This window comes from Athene cunicularia, assembly GCF_003259725.1.
Source record: "Athene cunicularia isolate RWA chromosome 12 unlocalized genomic scaffold, athCun1 chr12_part1, whole genome shotgun sequence".
In the NCBI taxonomy this organism is placed as follows: Eukaryota; Metazoa; Chordata; class Aves; order Strigiformes; family Strigidae; genus Athene; species Athene cunicularia.
In genome coordinates, this window is record NW_020799116.1 from 22,238,781 (window position 1) to 22,258,740 (window position 19,960).

General features: G+C 38.0%; 1 protein-coding gene across 8 annotated transcripts in view; it reads right to left on the reverse strand.

The window, feature by feature from the left end:
• IQSEC1 (IQ motif and Sec7 domain 1) overlaps positions 1 to 19,960 on the reverse strand; it is a 273,968-nt gene that overhangs the window by 170,801 nt on the left and 83,207 nt on the right. For 2 of the 8 annotated variants that reach the window (XM_026857674.1, XM_026857673.1), the window contains exon 2: positions 8,857 to 8,943. The exons of 2 other annotated variants lie outside the window; for them this stretch is intronic. Coding sequence is in view for 2 of the 6 variants with exons in the window: in XM_026857669.1 (XP_026713470.1) it covers positions 8,857 to 8,943; positions 17,535 to 17,557 (110 nt within the window). In the remaining 4 variants the exon portion in view is untranslated. Of the gene's footprint in view, positions 1 to 8,856; positions 8,944 to 17,534; positions 17,745 to 19,960 lie in introns of those variants that run through there. 4 more of the 8 variants (XM_026857669.1, XM_026857666.1, XM_026857670.1 and 1 more) reach the window with 4 other exon arrangements.

Consider the following 19,960-nt stretch of genomic DNA (forward strand, 5'->3'; position numbering starts at 1 on the left):
ACTCAAATTGTTTCAAATGTCAGCAACTTATAATGACACTATTTTTCCCTTAATTGGAAAACTACCGGATAGAAAACAACCAATGATAGCGTCCTGTTACAGCTAATAACACTGATCAGTCTTTGACTTCATTTCTCCCGAGACACATCATTAACTACAACCCCATTCAGGATAATCAACTGCTGCCTCTTCAAGGCAAAAGGGCTGGCACCCAGAGTTGGTGGTTTTAATTTTCATGTTTAAATAGTAGCCTTTCTTCTTTGTTTTCCTTTACACAAATATATAAAAGATACTTATTGAAAGATTGGACAAATCCCACCCTATGGAAGAGAATAATTACAGTGCTTCAGTTCAGTACACTGAGTAGAGTTAATTACTGTTTACTTTGGGGAGGGAAATAAGCAAGTCAAAATATCAGAAATTCCTACTGTTTCTATCTTTGGGAAGCAACTCTGAGAAACTCTTAATTATAGTAGTAAAAGACCAAAATTGTGAGCAACATTCAAACATTTCAATGTTTTACCCTGCCCAGTAAATGTCAGAGCACTTCCAGGGATATAATAAACTGCAGCAATGTACTAAACAATTTTTACATACATAATTTTCAAATTTTGTAGTGGTAATAGCAGTACTTCATATATATTGCAATGTCAAGAAATTGAGAAACACATGGAACTAAGGAACATTCAATACCAAATAACAGAAAAACCTGTATGTTGTTTACAGCCTTGCAGTCAGAATAAAAGTCATAGACAAACTTGCAAAATCATGAAGGCAGATTAGCCTTCTGCAAGCAAATTCTTTCTTAGGCCTTGAACCTTTTACAATCATACCCAAGGTAAGCACAAGAAAACATTTAACATGAAGGATAGAAACAGTAGATCAAATTAACTGAGAAGCAAACAACCTGTATTCTGTTTTTTTATATGGATTCCATCAGAGTCATAAAAAAAGTACATTTCACAGGATGACAAGGAGCCTCATGATACCTTTGCAGTTCTACCCTTCCTGATCCTGATGAGTCTCTTTTTATCCCACCCTCAAAGTCACATATAAATACAAATAAATTTCAGCTTTTTACCCTAAACCCAACCATTTCTGCCTTTACATGTGCTCCATTCAGTTTGGAGTAACATTATAACTCATGGTAGCAACAACAGACTTAAGAGCCTTTTTCCCCCCTCCCCCCCATCTCCCAGTCACTTTTTCTTGCTAGCTTCAGGCTAGAAAATGCCACTTCATATAAATTCTTTTTCCTAGTATATTTGCTTGGGCTGTTTAAGTTTGGAAGATCCAAGCAGTAGAAATCCTCCAGTTATTTTAGAGCCACGAGATATGTCTGGAAAGATGTAATCAACAAAGTGCCTTCTGGGCAATGGTAACTTGGACTCTATTCTTAGACACCCACGGACACTTTCACATTTATCTGGTTGTAGTTACAGGGATATTCAATTCCAGGTTCACTCCTTTGATGACAATCTTGTGCACAGCTTAGAGAAAACTATTGTCGTTAATTAGGTAAGAGAATTACATGAGTAATGATCTTATACTTTTGCTCATGCTTAATACAAGACTTTCACAAACAGGCAAACAAAATTAAAAGACAGACCTCAAAGAAGCTTAGAAATGTAATCACTCATAGCTAGAGTATCTGCTGTAACAACACAAATGTGCTGGTTCCTCAGAATAATCACAAAGCAAAGAAAGAATGGTTAATCTCTGTATAGTAATGTTCACAGAAAGTCATGTTGGTGTTTGCCCAACCTTGAAACAAACTTCTAGTATTGTTAGCAGTGAAAACAGCCTAATACAGAGTCTAAGAAACAGCTCCCCTCCCACCCCATATCCTCAACATTTGGGGGAGAACAAATCACATTAGTTTGTACCCTTCGTACCATGTGACCACATATACACAGCAACAAAATTCACAGTACACTTAGAGACTTATGGTACTGTTTATTTTAGTTCAAAATAAACTGTGCATTTTATGTATTTGTTTACAGTTTGCATGTGTTTTAAATATCAGACACAAGGAAGAGAGCTGTAGAAAAGCATGGAGAGGAGATTACCAAGCATCGATGGCAAAAATTTACGGCTGTGCCATTCTGAGTAACTCAAACTTGACACGAACCAGAATCCTATGGCATCCATGCAAGTGTCAGTCCCATACACGCCAGTAAGATAGGAGAGGAGAGATGGACTATACAGATGTAGCACTGACTGCACGCTTAGCGACCCCGAGCTTCTCTGTTATCTTGAAGATGGACTACTAGACCCCGAAGGTGGACAGCAGAACTGGTGCAGAACATTATCTTCCCTGCCAAGGAAGAGGGGGGCAAGAAAGAAAAGAGACAGAGGAACAGAATCATAGGGAACAGCATTAGGAAAGTTAAGCTTGAGATTTTTTTTTTGGTTTTGTTTTTACATCCACAAATAGTGTAAAGTGTAAGTACCATCCAATTAACCCATTTCAATCTCAGAGACAGGACTTTCAACACAATGAACCACCACCAAATGAGCCTAGGCCAACACTTAAACTCTGAAACAAAAGCTGATTTGGAAAGGGCAATTTCTGTTTTCCCCCATAAGAAAAATACATTAAGTAGCTACATACATACCCAGCCTACTGTGGCCATGGCTCCTTTATTTTTAACATGCTTAAAATAAACTTTCCACAGGTATTTTCACTGCCCTTATTCCACTAAAAATGCAGAATAGATTTATTCTCCTTCTGCTGGTGATTTACATACAGAAATATTGACGATTAACAGATCTGCACCTTCCTCCTCCCCCCACCTTCTTTAAAAGCAGAAGGAAGAACTGTGTTTCCATGCGGAGTTGCCAGCATCATGAATGGTGCTACAAACCAGAAGGCACAAAGGCTATTAAAGCAGCAGTTGGGAATACCTACATCTGTAAAGCTATAAATGTGCTTTATGGCGGGTGGAGGAAGGAATGCCGGCTTAGCAGGAAGCTTGTACGAGGTTACTTCTTTATCAGTAACAAAACCACGAGTGGTCATTTCCTTTAAACTAAAGAACAAGCTAAAGGAGAAGGATGGAAAGGAACACAATGAAGGAAGAAAACCAAGAAAATCCAAAAACAAATAGTAAATTTCATGATATTCTGCCAACTCCTAATTGTTTTCAGGCAGCTTGCTGTGTATGAACAAAATTCACCATTTTTGTATCTCTAGATCACGTAGGCATCAAGTGGAAAATTACAAGTATTACTATAATTATGCTAGCTTTCCCTTGCCATAGGGTTTGAACACAGATGCCTTATATAATCATCTGAACCTCATACTGACTTAGCACAGTATATATGATTTGGTCAGAGTTTGATTCTGTTTTGCTTTGTTCATCTGCATATTGCATCTTCCTTCCAATACGCTGGCTGGTCTGAGCTGTGTTGCTTTCACTCCTTTGCTCAATTTGAAAAAATATTGTCAAGCTTTTAAATCTGTGCATACTGTAAAGACAGGCTATGGTGCTTAAATGTGCTAAGTTATATAGTTAGGCAATTGCTATTCAGTTAGAAATTATTCTCTTTTTTTGTAGAAAACTTCAATAAATAGTCATAACTATAGTATGAAGGAAGGATTCTGAAGTAGAGCTTTTGTAGCTACAGCTTCACCTGTGACTAATCATTGACTGGAAAAATACCACAGGACTGAGGAGTCTGCTGTGTAGTGTGGGATGTCTTTATACATGCTTGTATGAAGGACATGTGAAATACTTGCTATGTGTCTAAGCCGGGGAAAGAGTATAGTGATCATCAGTGGAAACAGTAAACCGAGAGCTGCAAAGAACCAAATTTATCTGTAAACAGATATTTTTCACTTTTAGGATTTTCAGTAAAAAGATCACAATTTTCCCTGACTCTGTCTAGTGTGCAAGAATTCCCACTGTGCTCTCGAAAAAACTTGTGGAAACCCAGACCACTCTAATACAATATAGAAGCATCTGTCAGCTAGACATCATTGTATGTTAAGCATATGTAACCAGTTACGGTAACAAGACAGCTACAATGCCTACCAGTGGCTCAGACAAAAAGAAATAGCACAATCAGTCCTTCTATCGTCTTCCATACAGTGGTTTGTTGCATGTAAGCCAATATTACCTGGTGAAACAAAGATTCCACATTAAAATTTCACATAAGTACAGTATTTTCAGAATAATGTTTTTACCTCCCAGAGGTGCTGATTAAACATTAAGCAGGCAGAGACTGCAAGAAAATGATGGGATTTCTTTGGTACTATAACATCCTTTGCATTATCTTTTTGTTTTCACAGGTATCACTGGGGAAGAAAAAAAAAAAAAAAAAAGAAAATCTCTAGCTTCACAGTTTTGAAAATGGTCTTTGGACATGATAAGGGCATATAATTTAGTATTAGAAGGATGGAAGGTAAAGTAGATGGAGAAAGGAATGAGTGACAGCCAACGTTTCATGCAAATCAGAAGGAGGAAATCATAGTTATGAATAAACACATCAGATGCAAAGATGCTTAGATATTAGTGGTAAGCAAATCTGTCCACAGTTGTAGTTGCAGATATAAGCCTATTCCATACCCATACAAAGAATACAGATATGAATAAGACTTTATATTTCCAAGCATGGGCACTATTCTGCATCATACATCTCCCTGTGTGGAGCCATTTCTGCTCTAACACTCACCACAGAAAAGCCCGAAGAGCTGACAGGATTAGGGCTACAGGGCATTAAAAACAAAACCATAGGAAAACCTCCCCTAATTTCAGCAGAGTAGGAAGCTTTCTCCAACACTGGGCTGGTGAACTATCCTCAGACTGCAAACGAACCCTGCGTGTTCAGGAGTGGTGTGAACAGCGGAGTAACTTGAAGGTTCAAGTGATACACTCCAAGGTGACAACTATCAGGTGCACAAAAGTGTGTGCGCGTTATCGGTATCAGGTATCCAGCACCTACACAGACAGGCTGGAGTACTAACTGAAGTTTGTCGAGAAAGATGTGCTTACAAAATGCTGGGAACAGACTGTTCTCCAAACAAGAAACAGAGATGGTTGAATATGCTTTCTCTGAAAGCCGCTGTATCTCCAGGCTTGGCTTTGCACGTACTCTGTCTGCAAGGGCACTGAGATAATGCAGGCCTTACCAAGCAAGAGACTCAGCAACAAGACTACATGGATCCAGGCCCCTTGGAAGCCTCTCCAGGGTGTACCAGCGTCTCCTTCACTTTGCCCTTCACAGCAGACATAAAACCTGTATTCAAATGATTACTTAGAAGTAGGGAGCACCTCACGGAACTTGCAGCTTCAAACTAGAGTACATTGCTTTTAAGGCTCTACTTTGGGAGGCAGGAAGGGAAAGGGAGTCAAGGAAGCCAAGCTACAAACATTACTGGTAGCTTTGTTATTATTTTTTAAATTTCCAAACAGAAAGAAGTAAAAAAGAGCAAACATAGGAGGCATATGGGCTAACTAGAAGACAGACAAATAACTAACTGGAAGTACATAATATGCTTATGCTTCCTAAGATTTTTCTTATAACAAGAGAATGCAAGGTAACTTGCATTATTCCTGTCTATTTTGAACATTGTAAAATGAGCAAGCAAGGGATTACTGCAATAGCTGCAGTTATTAAAAATGCATTATTTCCCTATTAACAATTCAAAACAGATGCCAAAGATCGTCTTGACTAGAAATAAAACTGCTGGAGTGAATAAAACATCCCGCAATTAGCTGACAGCAAATCAGAGATGCTCCAGATTTCACTGTAGTGCATTCATTAATTGCTTCTTTCAGAGCAAATTTAATTTTTAATTCTGGTCTACAAAATTAATCCCTCCGCATATTTTCTAAATAAAGCCTCAAACCCTAAGTCAGACTGAAGCATCCATTGCTGTTAGTTTTGCTTGTAATGATTTCTGTTTATAAATTGATAAATGGGAAGACTAAAGGCTAAATTTAATACTGTTAAATGTATGTGGAAATTTAAAGTCCAGTCTTGCTAGTGTTCTAGTAGCTGATTTTAACTCACAGCAATAGGATTCCCATATACAGGTTGTTTACAAAAACTGGTGCATAATTTGTACTTGACTAAGAGATTACAGATGTAGTAATGTCAAGTTGCAACCATCAGTTTAGGTAGAACAGCTTCAGAAATTTAACTTGTGAGTACTCCAAACAAATTCCTAACATGAGGAAGACTGTAACAGTCTGGCTCTAGCAGAGCACCACATTTGTAAGTAGGATACTTCCTGGGATGGCATTAACATCATTGTATAATTTGAAACTAAATTCTACAGAACAAACTTGCAGCTCTTTTTTCCTTCCCAAGAACAGAGTGCTTCAGGATGACAGGGTAATTTGTGTTAGAAGGGTCTTCTGGAGGCACCTGTAGTCCAGTTCCCCCTCAAAGCAGGCCTAACCTACATCACACTGCTCAGGGCTGTGGTCCAGCTGAACCAAGTATTGCTGAAGACAGCAGCACCTCCTCTCCTGGCCTCTGTTCCAGCGTTCACACTCCTGGTAAAATTCCCCTCTCCCCTGTCTTGTATCTAATCAGATTTTTTCTTACTGCAATCTGGTTTTGTTGCCTCTTGTCCTATCCTCTCCTCCTCTCCTATTACAGAGCTGAAGACAGCACCAGTCCCAAGACATCTCTTCTCCAGGCTGAACAGCACCTGTTCTCTCAGCCTCGCCTCACTGGTCATGTTCTCTGGCTCCCAGACACCTTGGTGGCCCTTTGCTGGATGTGCTCCAGGATCCCGATGTCTTTCCAAAAGCCAGTCACTCTAGAGGAGGTTTCACAAGTGGTGAAAGAAGAGAGGAGATGCCCCTCCCAGCCTGCCGGCCCCTTGTGCTCCTACAGCCCTGTATGCAGCTGGCCACCACTGCCACACGCACACTCCACTTGCCCGTTAACATCTTTGGCAAAAGCTCATCTTACACCCAGGTAACTCGTGTTGGTCTGGGGAAAAGAGGTAAGAGAAGAACAAGGCCACGTCTAACTGCCTGAACTCCTTTATTTAGCAGCTCATAATGAAAAAGGAGGTTAGCACAGATCAAGGGCTGCTGGCAGACCTAGGCTGGTTAGCCAGGAAAGGGGATGGGCAAAACTTGGAGCATATTAAGCTTCCTGGCAGCCACTGACTGATCCATTGATTGCTCCATTACTGTTAGGTGAATACGGGCAACACTACTATACTATGAATTGTTGGAAGTTCCATTGGTCTATCTGAGTTACAGCTATATATGTACACACCGAGTTTGAGACCTAGCCTTCCTTGAGAACAAACAAGGTCAGTGACGAGTTCCTCCACACCCCCAATTCTTAAACCAAAGCTGGTTTGGGCATTATCCAAATCTATATGATGTTTTATGCTTTAGCACTCTCAAAATTGTCCATGCTTTACAGATCCAGCGACATTTAGGGCATTCATTTTTTTTACCACACAGAGAGAGAAAAAAGGCTGGAGAAGTTTAGGATGTTTTAAGCACAAGTTTATGTTGCTGTAAATTTTAATTAATGTTACTACCAATAAAATTAATAAAGCACTACCAACAAAAAGAAGAACCTACATGGAGCAAGATATTGAAACATTCAAGAAACAACTAGTTTTCCCACCAACATCCATATAGGAAGATCTCTAAACAAGTCTAATAGTTAAAGCATTGCAAACTAAGGACAAGGGAAAAATAAAAGCCTCATTAAAAAGCAAGTGGAGAATCTAATCATGTTCAGGTCCTGCTCCTCACTGAAGGAATACTTAGTTGTCTTACAACTCAACTATGGATTCATTACCACCAAATAAAACTCTGATGGGATCAAAAACCAAGCATACGAACAGATGCTGCAATGTAAAACAACAGGATGAATCCAAACATGCATGGTTAGAGATAACTAAGAGATGAAAGATTCAAAGTAGAAATATGTTTATGCATTTACAGATTTAGGATTCATTGTTTGGTTTTGTCTTCCTTATTACCAAGTGCAAAGTGATTTGATTTTTCAGCACCAGACTTCCAATATTTTGATATAAGTATTATTCATGAGCTGGCAATTATCACTAAGTTAATCAGTAATAGTAAAAATTAAAGACAATTTTTTCATGACATGCACAATTTCTTAACAGTTTTTACATTTCTAATCACTTAGATTAGCTGTCCTTTGATGCTTCTCTAAAATGACTGTTAAACACTGGCACTGACAGTGCATTGTACTAAGAAGCATAATTACTGCTCTCCACATTTGATCAAAGAGAACTTGGAAAATACACAGTAAAGACATCTATGTAAAATGAAGCATTATTAGCTGGAAAAACATACTTTTTTTTTTAAATGTATTCAGGGCAGATTATACTTGGCATCAAGGGTCTGCATCAGTTTAAAAACACCTTACTTCCATTCAAAGCAAAAGGCAGTGCTGAGCCTTTTGCAGGTGCATGCCTTTAACCTTCAGAGTGCCACAATACATAAGCTTACCTCACATACTGTCAGCAGATATTCAGGGCTTAAAAAAAGTATTGCTCAGAAAAACATGAATATCCTACATAAATTACATTAACATTTCAGTATGTTTATTATGTGAGAACTAAACAGACAACTAGCTTCCTTCTACCTTTCAAAGAGTCTAGGGGGGATGTGCCTCTTAAAGCACATGGAGCTCATTTTACTGTATAATTCAAGAGTGCCTGACAGAAGTGAATAGGACTACCCTATGCAATGTTAAAAATGTTGGGTATGTTTTTCTCATACTCTTTTTTTTTTTTTTTTTCCCCTTTTAAGACTAACTACTATTCCTTTTCTTATGTCAAATTGTAACGTTAGATCTCTCTTCAAAAATAAAAAGTGGGTGGACCATATCTACTCTTACCTGTACTCTGAGTGTGTGGCAGGGACAGCTAGCTGGGTATGGTACAATGGAGCTGGACAGCAAAACTGGTGCAGAGTATTTAAAGACCTACGACACAAGGAAAAACACAAAGTCAAAACACCAAGTGTTTAGAAAGGGGCTTCTTAGGAAAAAGCAGGTGCTAGTAGGGATATTTGAAACTCATGATAACTTTGAAGGAAATTTGACATACAGCTGTCAATTCTGAATCCCAGGAAATAAAGAGGGAAATAGTCCCATGGTTTAAATACACACATCAGGAATGACAGTGATGAACTCTTCAATGAAGAATCAAATTTTTGCGGCAGGATTAAGATAAAATGCCGATTTAAGACTTGGTTTTTGCCTTGCCATGCATAACAGAGGCAAAAGCTAAACACTGAAGGCTAAAATTCCTATGGAAATGAAGCTTCAGACCTGCACATTACTCTGCACCAGTCAAGCTGTTTCTTTGTTAATGAAATTACAAACACAGTGCTTAAACACAAGGAGGAATAATGCGATGAATATGGACATAAGCTTTCTTCAAGCCCAGCAATTATAAACATACTGCAACATGTCACTTATAAATTTGAAAGAATCAAAGTTTCACCCCAAGTTTTAGCAATGTTCTGAAATGTGCAGTACTAATTTAATTGCCATCATTAGTTCAAAGCATGAAAAAATAAAAAAAAGCTTTACAACACAAAAAGATATTCTGCATCCCAGATCATTATGTCTGTATTGCTTCATTAAAAGCAAGGAAGAGTTGCAAAACAAGACAAGGTATTGCATCTGAAGTAAAGCTTAGAAAAATCTTTAAGCAACACACAGTACACTTCTCAGCATTTTAATGTTTGTGCCAGGGAACACTGAACAGGGTTTAGCACAGTAAGTCCTCCATGATAAAACAACCTAATCAAATTTCTTAAGACACAGCATTCTTCTAGGAAATCATAAAAAAAAAAAAAAATCAATATTTTCTAGCTCTTAGAGTGTGCACACATGGAAGAAGTAGTCATTAAATTGCAAATCCTCATTTCACTTGTAAGCATCCAAACTGACTATTAATAGAGAGTGTGTGTATGTGTACATACATGCACCTTTTTCCCCTACTCATCTTTTGCTTGGCATCTTGACAAATGTTTCTGAAGATTGACTTTGATTCTTTTGTATCCCTGAGGCTTAAAGTGAATCTTGTGAGGTCACTTTCTTATAAGATCAAACAGAGTGGTTAAGCAAAAAAGTCAAGCTTTGTTCAGAAAGGAGTCAGTTACTAATCCTTTTCAAAAAAACAAGGTCAGCCTGTTCTGATTTCTGTTGCCAACAGTGTGTCAGCAACTGCATGGTCAAGATGAGTTGGATTTTCTGTTTAAAGATAGCAAACAATGGTAACTCCTATAAAGTACTTGAGCTTTTGGAAATAGAAGTGCAACACAATTCAGTCATGAGGCAGACTGCCATCATGGGACATACCCTGCTAACACCTCGTAGCACGTAATTACTAATTGGTGGCACCTTCAAATCATGTGGAAAGGTGACCAGAACAATTCTAAAGAAAGATGGACAATGTTACTGAAAACACTGATGGACCACAATAAAAGCAGTTAGAACACTCAAAAGCTGTGTTTTCTGACAAAAAAACACATACAATATTCACACAAGTTGCTCCACATAATTCACGGAACCAGGGCAATACATTATAAGTGTGCATTGCACTATAGTCTCACATTGGGTAGGGAAACCGATCACACTGACGAAATCGCTGCTTCCTGCTTTGTGAATACCTAATTTTTTTTAGTAGAAGCAAAAGGAGGAAATTAGTATGACAGCGTCCCAGATTCCCTTCCCACCACTCTTTTTTTTCCCATGCAAATCTCTGTATTCTCATCAATACTACCTCTTTTTTTCAGACAATAAAGTGGTACATGTATGAAAGTATCTGGATTCAGTTCTGCTCAACAAAGGACTTTGGACAGAGCTTGCTCCTGGCTATTCCAGAAATAATTTCTCACAAGGCTCCATAGATCTGTCCTACTCTGACTTTCTCAGGTCCCCCCAAACATGTAAACAATAAAGTTGTCCCTATAGTCTCCTTTTGCTCATCTGCAGTTAAGGTTAATACTCACCTATCACACAAGACTGGTTAGGAGCTCAACTCCTTTGAGTTTCTTTTCGAAGGTGCAGTAGAAATGCAAAAGTCCAGCCACCTTGATAGCAAATAAGAAGTGCCAAAGGTTTGTCAACTAGTAAGTACACTGGCACTCTGGGCGTCATAGGTGTAGGTACGGAGTAGATAAAACAGATAGCAACGTTCAACTGCAGACTTGTGATTAAGTTACCACATACCATTGCTGCGTTCCAACCGGAACATCTCAGATGTCAAAGACATACATTCAACACATAAGGTTAGGTTTCAGCCATTTCTTAGGGCATTCAAAGACAGGCTCTTTGGCCAACTAGTTACAGAAGCAAACATGAGGTTTGGACTCTGCTCTGAATTTTAAAATTCAGGAGTATCTCAGTGTTTTGGTTCTTCTAGATCCCACGACTGGTGCCCAATCAGCCTGACAAATGATAAGGCTCACGCTTTACAGCCTCTGTCATAGGCTATTAATCTTACCCAAAGCAAACCCACCTTCTTCTGGTGCGATCTAAGATCCAAATACAGCATTTTATGCCTTCAATCACCTTCTAACAGTATTTCCATTCATTTACTCCTCTAGAACATATCAGAAAAAGTTCAAGATTCAGATGTCTTTTGTTTTGTTTTTTAAACTATATAGTCAATCGATCAGCCTTCAACACAGGTTGCCATTCAAAATAGATAAGTTGTAACACCTAAAGATATCAGAATAAATGTATTTAAATAATTTGGAGGAGAAGTAATCGCTTCCCCCATTCACAGTATCATAGATACTTGGCCCTATTAAGTTTAGTTTCTATATCTCTGATCTATGGTTTTCAAAAGATGATTTAAGATTATAAATAGAGTATAGCTACTTCATCAGTGACACAAAACAAATTACTGAATGGATTAACGGCTTCTTCTGGTAATTTCCGTTTCTGACACATTACCGCAATATCCCAGTGGACACCAAAGCTTCGCAATTTCCTGCTTCCATGCCAAGTTGCTTCCAGGTCTCCCCAAGTGCTCATGGACAGGTAACTGCTTGTCATTTTTTTAAGAAAGTTCTTTTGAGAACAGACTAGTCAAACAGTAAAAACAGAACCAAATCTGAAACAAGATCTTGAAATCACAGCTCCCTCGGGTTACCAACATAATGAGAAAAATCCAAACACAAAGTAAGTATGCAGACCCAAAGTTCTTCTCGTGTGTGCCATTAGACATCACTCATTTAAACAACACTTTCATATCCATCAGCAAACAGAAATGACCGTTCTTTTTATTCCTTCAGTACTAGTCTTGCTTAGATGTACAAATAAAAAGCAACAGATTACTGATCATCACATAAAGCTACAAATGTGTTTTGTTTTTTTTTCCCATTTTCTCTTACAATCACCATCCAGCCTCCCAAAGCCAGTAGACAATTTTCTCAATATTGATTATAAAACAACCGAGGAGAACAGAATAGCAGGCTATTAACTTGGAATTACTTTTGCTTTAACAGGCTACCCTCTTACTGTTTTCAAAATGTCCTCTCAGCAGGCTGGTCACCATCCTCCTGCTCCTGGGAACCGGGCAGTGCTGCTGTGCCACCGGCTGCAGCAAGCACCACCTCCACCCAGCACAACGCTGACAGCCTGCAGAAAGCTTGTCCTCCCAACTCTGAATAGCACACGGTATTTAATAGAGGATCGGATATCCAACCTTTTTTTATTTTGCTACTGTTTAATTTTAACCATGTGTAAACCTGTGAGTAGGTTGACAGCATTAATAAATTATCGCTGTCTCTTCTTCCTAACAAGATTATCAGCTTTCAAACAGAAGAAATTGAGAGACAGTTATTTCAGATACTTAGTAACTAAGTGTATTGGTACAGGACCACAGCTGGGACAAATACTGTCTTTTTATAAAGTTAATGATGTGGCTGATGACAGGAGTCTACTAGGTACATTTGTACTTAACCGCTGAATTTTTCTACAGCCATATTACTTCATACACTATTCCTCTTCTTTGTATGAAATAACAATCTGTTCACCTCCATCTGCCAGTATTCTTCCTTTTCTTCTGGTACATTTTTCCGTGAGCTGCTGTGTTCCAATGAATATGTGCAAGCACTATGGAAAATTTATACCACCACAGCCGTCTGTATACCTGGCACTAGTTAACACATATTCTTTTTTTAAATAGCTTGTAAATAGCTGAAGTGGTAGACAAGCTCAATCCCTATATAAGCCCACTTATTTCAATGTCATCTGAGCTAGCTAAGAATAATTTGTTGGATTGGATTCATGTCTATAAGCTAATAAAAGGATTACTTCAATTTCTCACTATTTTATCCTGATGAAGAATAACATTATTTTACAAGTTGAAAATTTTCTTTCTCACCTCAGTCCAGAGTTATGGGTACAGTTGAGATTAGAAAATACTGTAGTTAAAAACTAGTAAAGTCTGTCGTATTCTTGTTTAATAAATCTTCTTTAGTAAGAAACAAAATTTGAAATATAAACAAACCACCAAAGAGGTGACGAACAATAAAAAGTGATAATCATACAGATTCACATTGACTCCAGCTCAAAGTTGGCTTTCTTAACATATTCATTAACATGTTAGAAGGGCTTTCAGAATCAAGACACTGACTGAACCCACAAGACAACTTGTTTTTTGGAAACTCACCCCAGCAGGGAAAACAGCAGATGGCTTCATATGGCAACTCATATAATCTCCTCATACTCCATGTTTGATTGTAGTTGTCTGGACACGTCCGCTAAGAGGTGATTTAGCAGATGATCCATTCACTATTGCAGGGACAAATTCCTACTGTTCTGACATCAAAGATATTCCTTGCACTACTCGGATCTTCACCCAAAATACACAGGACAGTATGATTCTGGCTTTTGAAGTAACACTGAAAAAACGCTTCTTTTGTTTTTAGTTCAATTCATCTAACTTTATATTCAGCAGACTGTAGCCAAGTATGTCAAGGAGAGGCTGTTGTGCCATATAGAAAATCCTATGGTTTTTTCCACAGTGTTTTCCCTACACACTTTTTTGAAGGCCAACTCTACAACATTAAATGCTGTTATTGCTGTTATGGTTGCATATGTAAAAACCTTACAGATCACATGTACTTGGCAGAGATCATCACACACTACAACCAATATCTTTATTCCCATCATTTTCTTTCCACAAGATGGCTTTCTGTACACAGCTTCTTGGAAACCAAATCACAGGAAGGTAACAAGACAACTCATGGCAAGTAAACATCAATATAAGTACCTCACACAGTAGTCTGAGAGTCAAGAAAACTGCCCAGGTATCATAAAGGAGCACAACCTTTCTAGATCTTCTATGTTGGCATCTCCCTCCTTCCATCTCTGTCCCTTCTACCATGCAGTAGTTCTATAACCTAGTTAAAAGCATTATGGAATAGGATATTTTCTTAACAGAATTTAGAGATGGTTTCACTAGATATCACAGATGCTCAATAAAATCTGCAGTTTGAAGAGATCAGCACATGCAGGCTAGAGTACAGACCACTGAATGTTGCTCAAGAATACATAAAATTTGGTTCTCATCAAAATATCAGCATTTGGACATGTTGCAGTACAAATGAAAACTGACAGGTTCTTGTTTTGAATAATACTACCCTTTATATATTTCCAAGTCAAGTGCCCACAGCTGGATTTTTCAAAAGAAAGATTAGGTATGCTTTCACTGACCTCTCCTCCATCAAAAGGGCCTTAAAATAATTACCATCTCCTGGGAGACTAAAACCAGTACCGTCACAACATAATAAACAAGAAACATCAGTTATTTTTGTCCCATTCTAGAATGCAGCGTTTATTAATAGTATAGATAATTATTTTTTAAATTATTATTACAAACTTTTTTGGTTTTATAAAAATGAAATACCAGCCTACATAAACAGGCAAGAGGCAATCCTTTTGCATCCTAGCCAATGCACAGTTTGTAAGGAGCCTCCAATACTAGGTTAGCTGTAACTAGGGTGAATTTAATTAAGATTGTTAATATGTAGACGCTTATAATTAGGAACACTTATTTCCCTTTTGATTAAGTCTTACTACAAAATCATTTATTCTGAAGGGTGATGTACAGTAATTTACAGTACACATAAACCGCACTTGTATCATTGGTGCTTACTAGTCACTTGCAAAAATCTGTAAATAAAACCCCACACAGCTCAAAACCAGAAATAAAGTAGAGCAAAGACACATGAAGCTGCATATGATAGAAGGAAAAAAATCTTTCAGATTAAATCGGAAAATTGATAGATTCACTGCATCTTCTCTATATTTCCCACATCATTGAATCAGGTCCCAGAATTTCTCAAGAAACTACAACTCCCATTACAAAATACAGCCACATTTGTAATTTCAAAGCCATAATCATAACAAAACCGAGCCGAAAGAGCAACATCTATACATATTGGATTTGAAGCTCATGAAAGAAAAAATAGTAATGTATGAAGAATGAAATTTCACAGATATAGCATAAGAGATTTATAGCAAGGCAAATCCTATTAAAACAATGACATGTTCTATTAAGTGCAGCATCTGAAAAAACGCTTTTGCTCATCTTAGTAGTTTGACATTGTTGTTTAGCTTTTTTTCACAACAGCAACAATCTAGCTTTTTACATTTTTAAATGCAAAAATTACCTATTTTATTTTTAAAAGGCAAAAGTCCTTAGCATATATACTATTAGAACATCGAAAGATTTACAGCATTCAAGTTTTCATCTCAAAACTTACTCACGCGTTGAAGAGCTGGTGTATTTAACTGTTTAACATACAGTTTCAATATTCAGAACAGACCAGTTTCAAAGAACATGAAGATTTTGAGGAGCTGAAATACAGATTTATAGAAGAAGTCCTAGTTCCTATCTTGTTTTCTACAGCAAGTGCTGATGTAGGTAAAAGATATCAAACATGTAAGCAGTAAGAGGGGGAAATACTGTAGAAGATGGTTCAATAGGACTGCAACATCACTGTTAAAGAAAGTAACCTACAGAGATTAAATATTCTTTAACATCACACGATAAGCACAGTAAGAAATTTTGTCCCCTGCCAAGAGTTACGAAATCCCCAAATCCCAGAACTCAAATGAAAATGGAGTCTAACACAAACATTACTACTACTCCCTTGTATAAACATGTAGCATTACATTTAAAACTGATCCACGTATACCTGGAAGGCTACAACCTGTTTTCCAAGTTCACTTTTCTTATTTCAACTTCCTATGTACAGTTCCAAGTTTATTTTGATTTTAAAACATTTCAACTTAACCATTCATACGATCATCGTAAAACAAAAGGCTAAAGGAAACTTAAGAACAGATTTCAATACTCATCCAATATTAATTTTGAGTAGTTTATCCTTGAATGCTTGAACTTACTATGCCTGCGTGTGGACGGTGCTACTGAATGTGAAGCAGATTTACTCAAATTAGGACCCTCCTAGGCACTATCAAAGTAACTGAAAAAGGCTACAGATGGCAACCGCATTAAGATACATGTATGATCCACTGGCAAACCTAAACTTTACCCTAAAGAGAGAGGATCTTTAAGTAAAGTTCAGAAATGCAAACAGCACATACAGCCATTTCAAAATACTGGATTAGAAGGGAACCACTGATGGCAGAGAGGGTGGGTGGCAGAGGACAACTTAACTGCACGCTCGTGTCTGTTTTGTTCTAATTCTTCCCTGAAGTGCAACAACACTGCAGCATGGTTTAAGAGAAAGCTCACAGTAAGGGTCATGTGGAACCACTAGAATTCAGCTGAATAAAACCACGCAGTGTGGTTTCTGTACATACCCCGCTGCTGACACCACAAACACTATGCAAACTTTAGCATTTTCCTTCCTCTGGCTACAAGTGGATGAGCACTTAGCTCGTCTGCCAAACGTGACAACTCATGCGAAGAGCTGCTGCACTGCATTAAATTAGTGAAATATTAAACTCCTGCCGTGCTGACTATAATGTCTGAAAAACTGTTCAAGTAAATAATAAGAAATTAATATAATTAAGTTTTGATCAAGCATATATACAAGGACAGCAGAAACAAAGCGGTATTTTGCCTTACTGATATTATACTGCACAAGACTGTATTCCACATCCTTCTATTAGTATTTCTGTGTTTAAAAGACAGATTACACTTTAACATGACAAAGCATTAAAACAAAATGGAAGAGGGATTCTTGATTCATCATAGACAGAATTCCTAGCATCCTGCATTGCCTCTTGTATGCAAAGTGGGGTGGGGGGGTGGGAGTGTGTGTGTTATTTTTTCACTGCTAAACATAGACTTATCCACTTTATTAGGTTCAATTTTTAAATACCCATATGCATAAACACAATCATCATCTATGTATTTTTAATATACAGATCATTCATCTGTCAGAAAGGTAACACCCTAAAAATGGTTCGTGGAAAGAAACCTACCAAACAATAAACTGATCACTACTCCCACTTCTGGAATCCTCAACACAGATATCAGAGACGTGATGACAGATGAAGAAGGAAAAGGTACTCACAAATAACACCTTCTGCAAGCCATCCTTGAATGTGTTGTGGATTTGGTATTTATATTTTCTTTCACGCAATCTGAGGTAGAAAAGCTCGCTCTTAAGGAAAAAAAAAAAAATCACATTCACAGCTTTTGCATGCTCATTCAAGATCAGCCACGGTGGAACATCACAGATAAGTAAACTGGTGATGTAACCAGCATCAAACACTGCATCAGATAAACCCAAAGGCTCTACAGGGTTATATTTTGCAAAGCCAAAAGGTTTTTCCCAGAGAGGAGGTTTAGCATGCATAAACCAGCCACGCTGTTTTCACATTCCTGGTGGGCTTGCTTTCTGCTTCCAGAATAAGTCCCAAATCTGTATTTATTATTAAACTTCATCACCAAGAAAAAACAATATGCTTTCTCATTTGATATTTAGACTGAAATATAAAAGCACCAAATGTTGCAATTTCGAATGCACCATCTCTGTATGAACACTGTAGTACAGTCCAAACCAAGAAAAGGCCATTGGTCCTTTTATCTCCATGGTAACAGCAGCATCTGTGAAGACGAACTGTATTCCCTCTTCACTGCAAAGACAATTTATAGTTACATACTATGACATAAACTGATAAGACAGCAAAACTAATCAGTAGCTAGGAGAAACAGGAACCAAAGTATGAGATTAAACTCTTACTCAAGAGAACGTTCTTACTCAAGGGAAATAGTATTTCTCATGTGAAAAATAGAAAATGAATAACCAATCAAGCTGTTCCTCTGAGCTGATCCAGGTTGGGAATTTGTGAACTTTCCAGCTTAGCCATCAAGGATAGTTGCTGAATACTTCATAGAATTATTTACAGTTATAGCCTTCTGAATGGGGAGACAAAGTTGTTCTTTGCAAAAGAATTACTGAAGAACTATTACTTACATATTAACTTTTCCCCTTAAAAGATCTGCCATCATTAACAGCAACAGCAGAGTGACAAGTTTCACAGCTCTACAAACTACTGCCCTCCCACCTCCCCCCCCAGTACTATCAGTGGTCCAAGTATTTCAGCAGCATCATGCTTGTGCACTAACAGTCTCTATCTCCAGGGAAATGGCCATATGTACAGGCTTGATGAGTCACCTACACTTGCTTTTATTTTACTCCTGTCCACAGCAGTCCTTTGTAAAACACAAAAGCAAACAAACAAACAAACAAAACTCCAAACAACTCACATCACAAAAATGTCCTTCCCTGCTTCTTGCCCCATCCCAATGCTCAGCACTCAGGCCTTATGCTATCAAGCTTCCTCGCCTGCTTCATGAATCAATATAATGACCATCTGCTCACATTATTAAGTTAAATATATACCAGAACACATGGATGAGGGCAGCTCATTTGCCATGGTCAAGTGATCAGTTCATAGCTGCTCCGTGGCCAGTTGTAATCTTCCCAGAATAAGAGAGAGCAGGTGGTCAGCCAAATGCTACTAATCACAGCATTACCTATGAGGTTCCCCAGGCTAAAGAGAAGCTGAACTGACAAAGATGCTACCAAATAATGTAACTTTGCAAAACAAACCAAAAAAAATCAACATAAGGCAAGAGTTATTCTGATGATCTTTGGTCCAAACTAATTTGCAGACTGATGTATTTCATGTCAAAATACCCTAAGGTTCTCTCTTTTGGTCAGTCATTTGACTAAAGCTGAACAGTTAACTTTACAACCTCCTTTTCACCCCCATTTAGCTGTCACACAAATTTCTTCCACTCTGGAAATCATTTATTTATAGCAGACATGCAATTAGGTTTACCTACTGAGCTTAACCTTCCATCCCAACAAAAGTAAAATTGATGATAATTATTAGAATTGTCAGGGTAACCAATGGCCCTGAAGTCACATCACCATGTGTTAGTGCTATAGCAGTGCAACAGGAAACCATAACTAATGGGGTGACAAAATACCCCCAAATTCTCCATGGCCCCCATAATAGGCCTGTAATGCTTGGATACTGCATCAACAGGTACTTAACCAGTATTCATTTTAAGAAAGCTACATCTGTCTAAACATACACTTGATGTGGTGCTGCCCCACGCAGCGGAACAACAGTGAACCACACAGAATCTGGCCTAATGTGGCAATTCCTAGATAACTTTGTTTATATGGTTCACAAAACCTTCACTGTGAGCTCAGTCTTATAACTCCAACTCATGTGGGCTCATGGCATGGATCAGGCACCTTAGCAAAACGTCCACATTCCACAATGAAGGCCTGATTTGAAGCATGCATACCTTGAAACACATATACAACAGTGCAAGATTACTTGGTGTCTGCCAACTTTGGAAGTTAAGTATCTTTTCTACAAATTAAGATAATTCAGAGAAATACAGATTTAAGACAAGTGGTTTTTCTATTGCACTGAAGAACTAAAGATATCTTTCCCCGCTTCAGAGAAGCTTTGT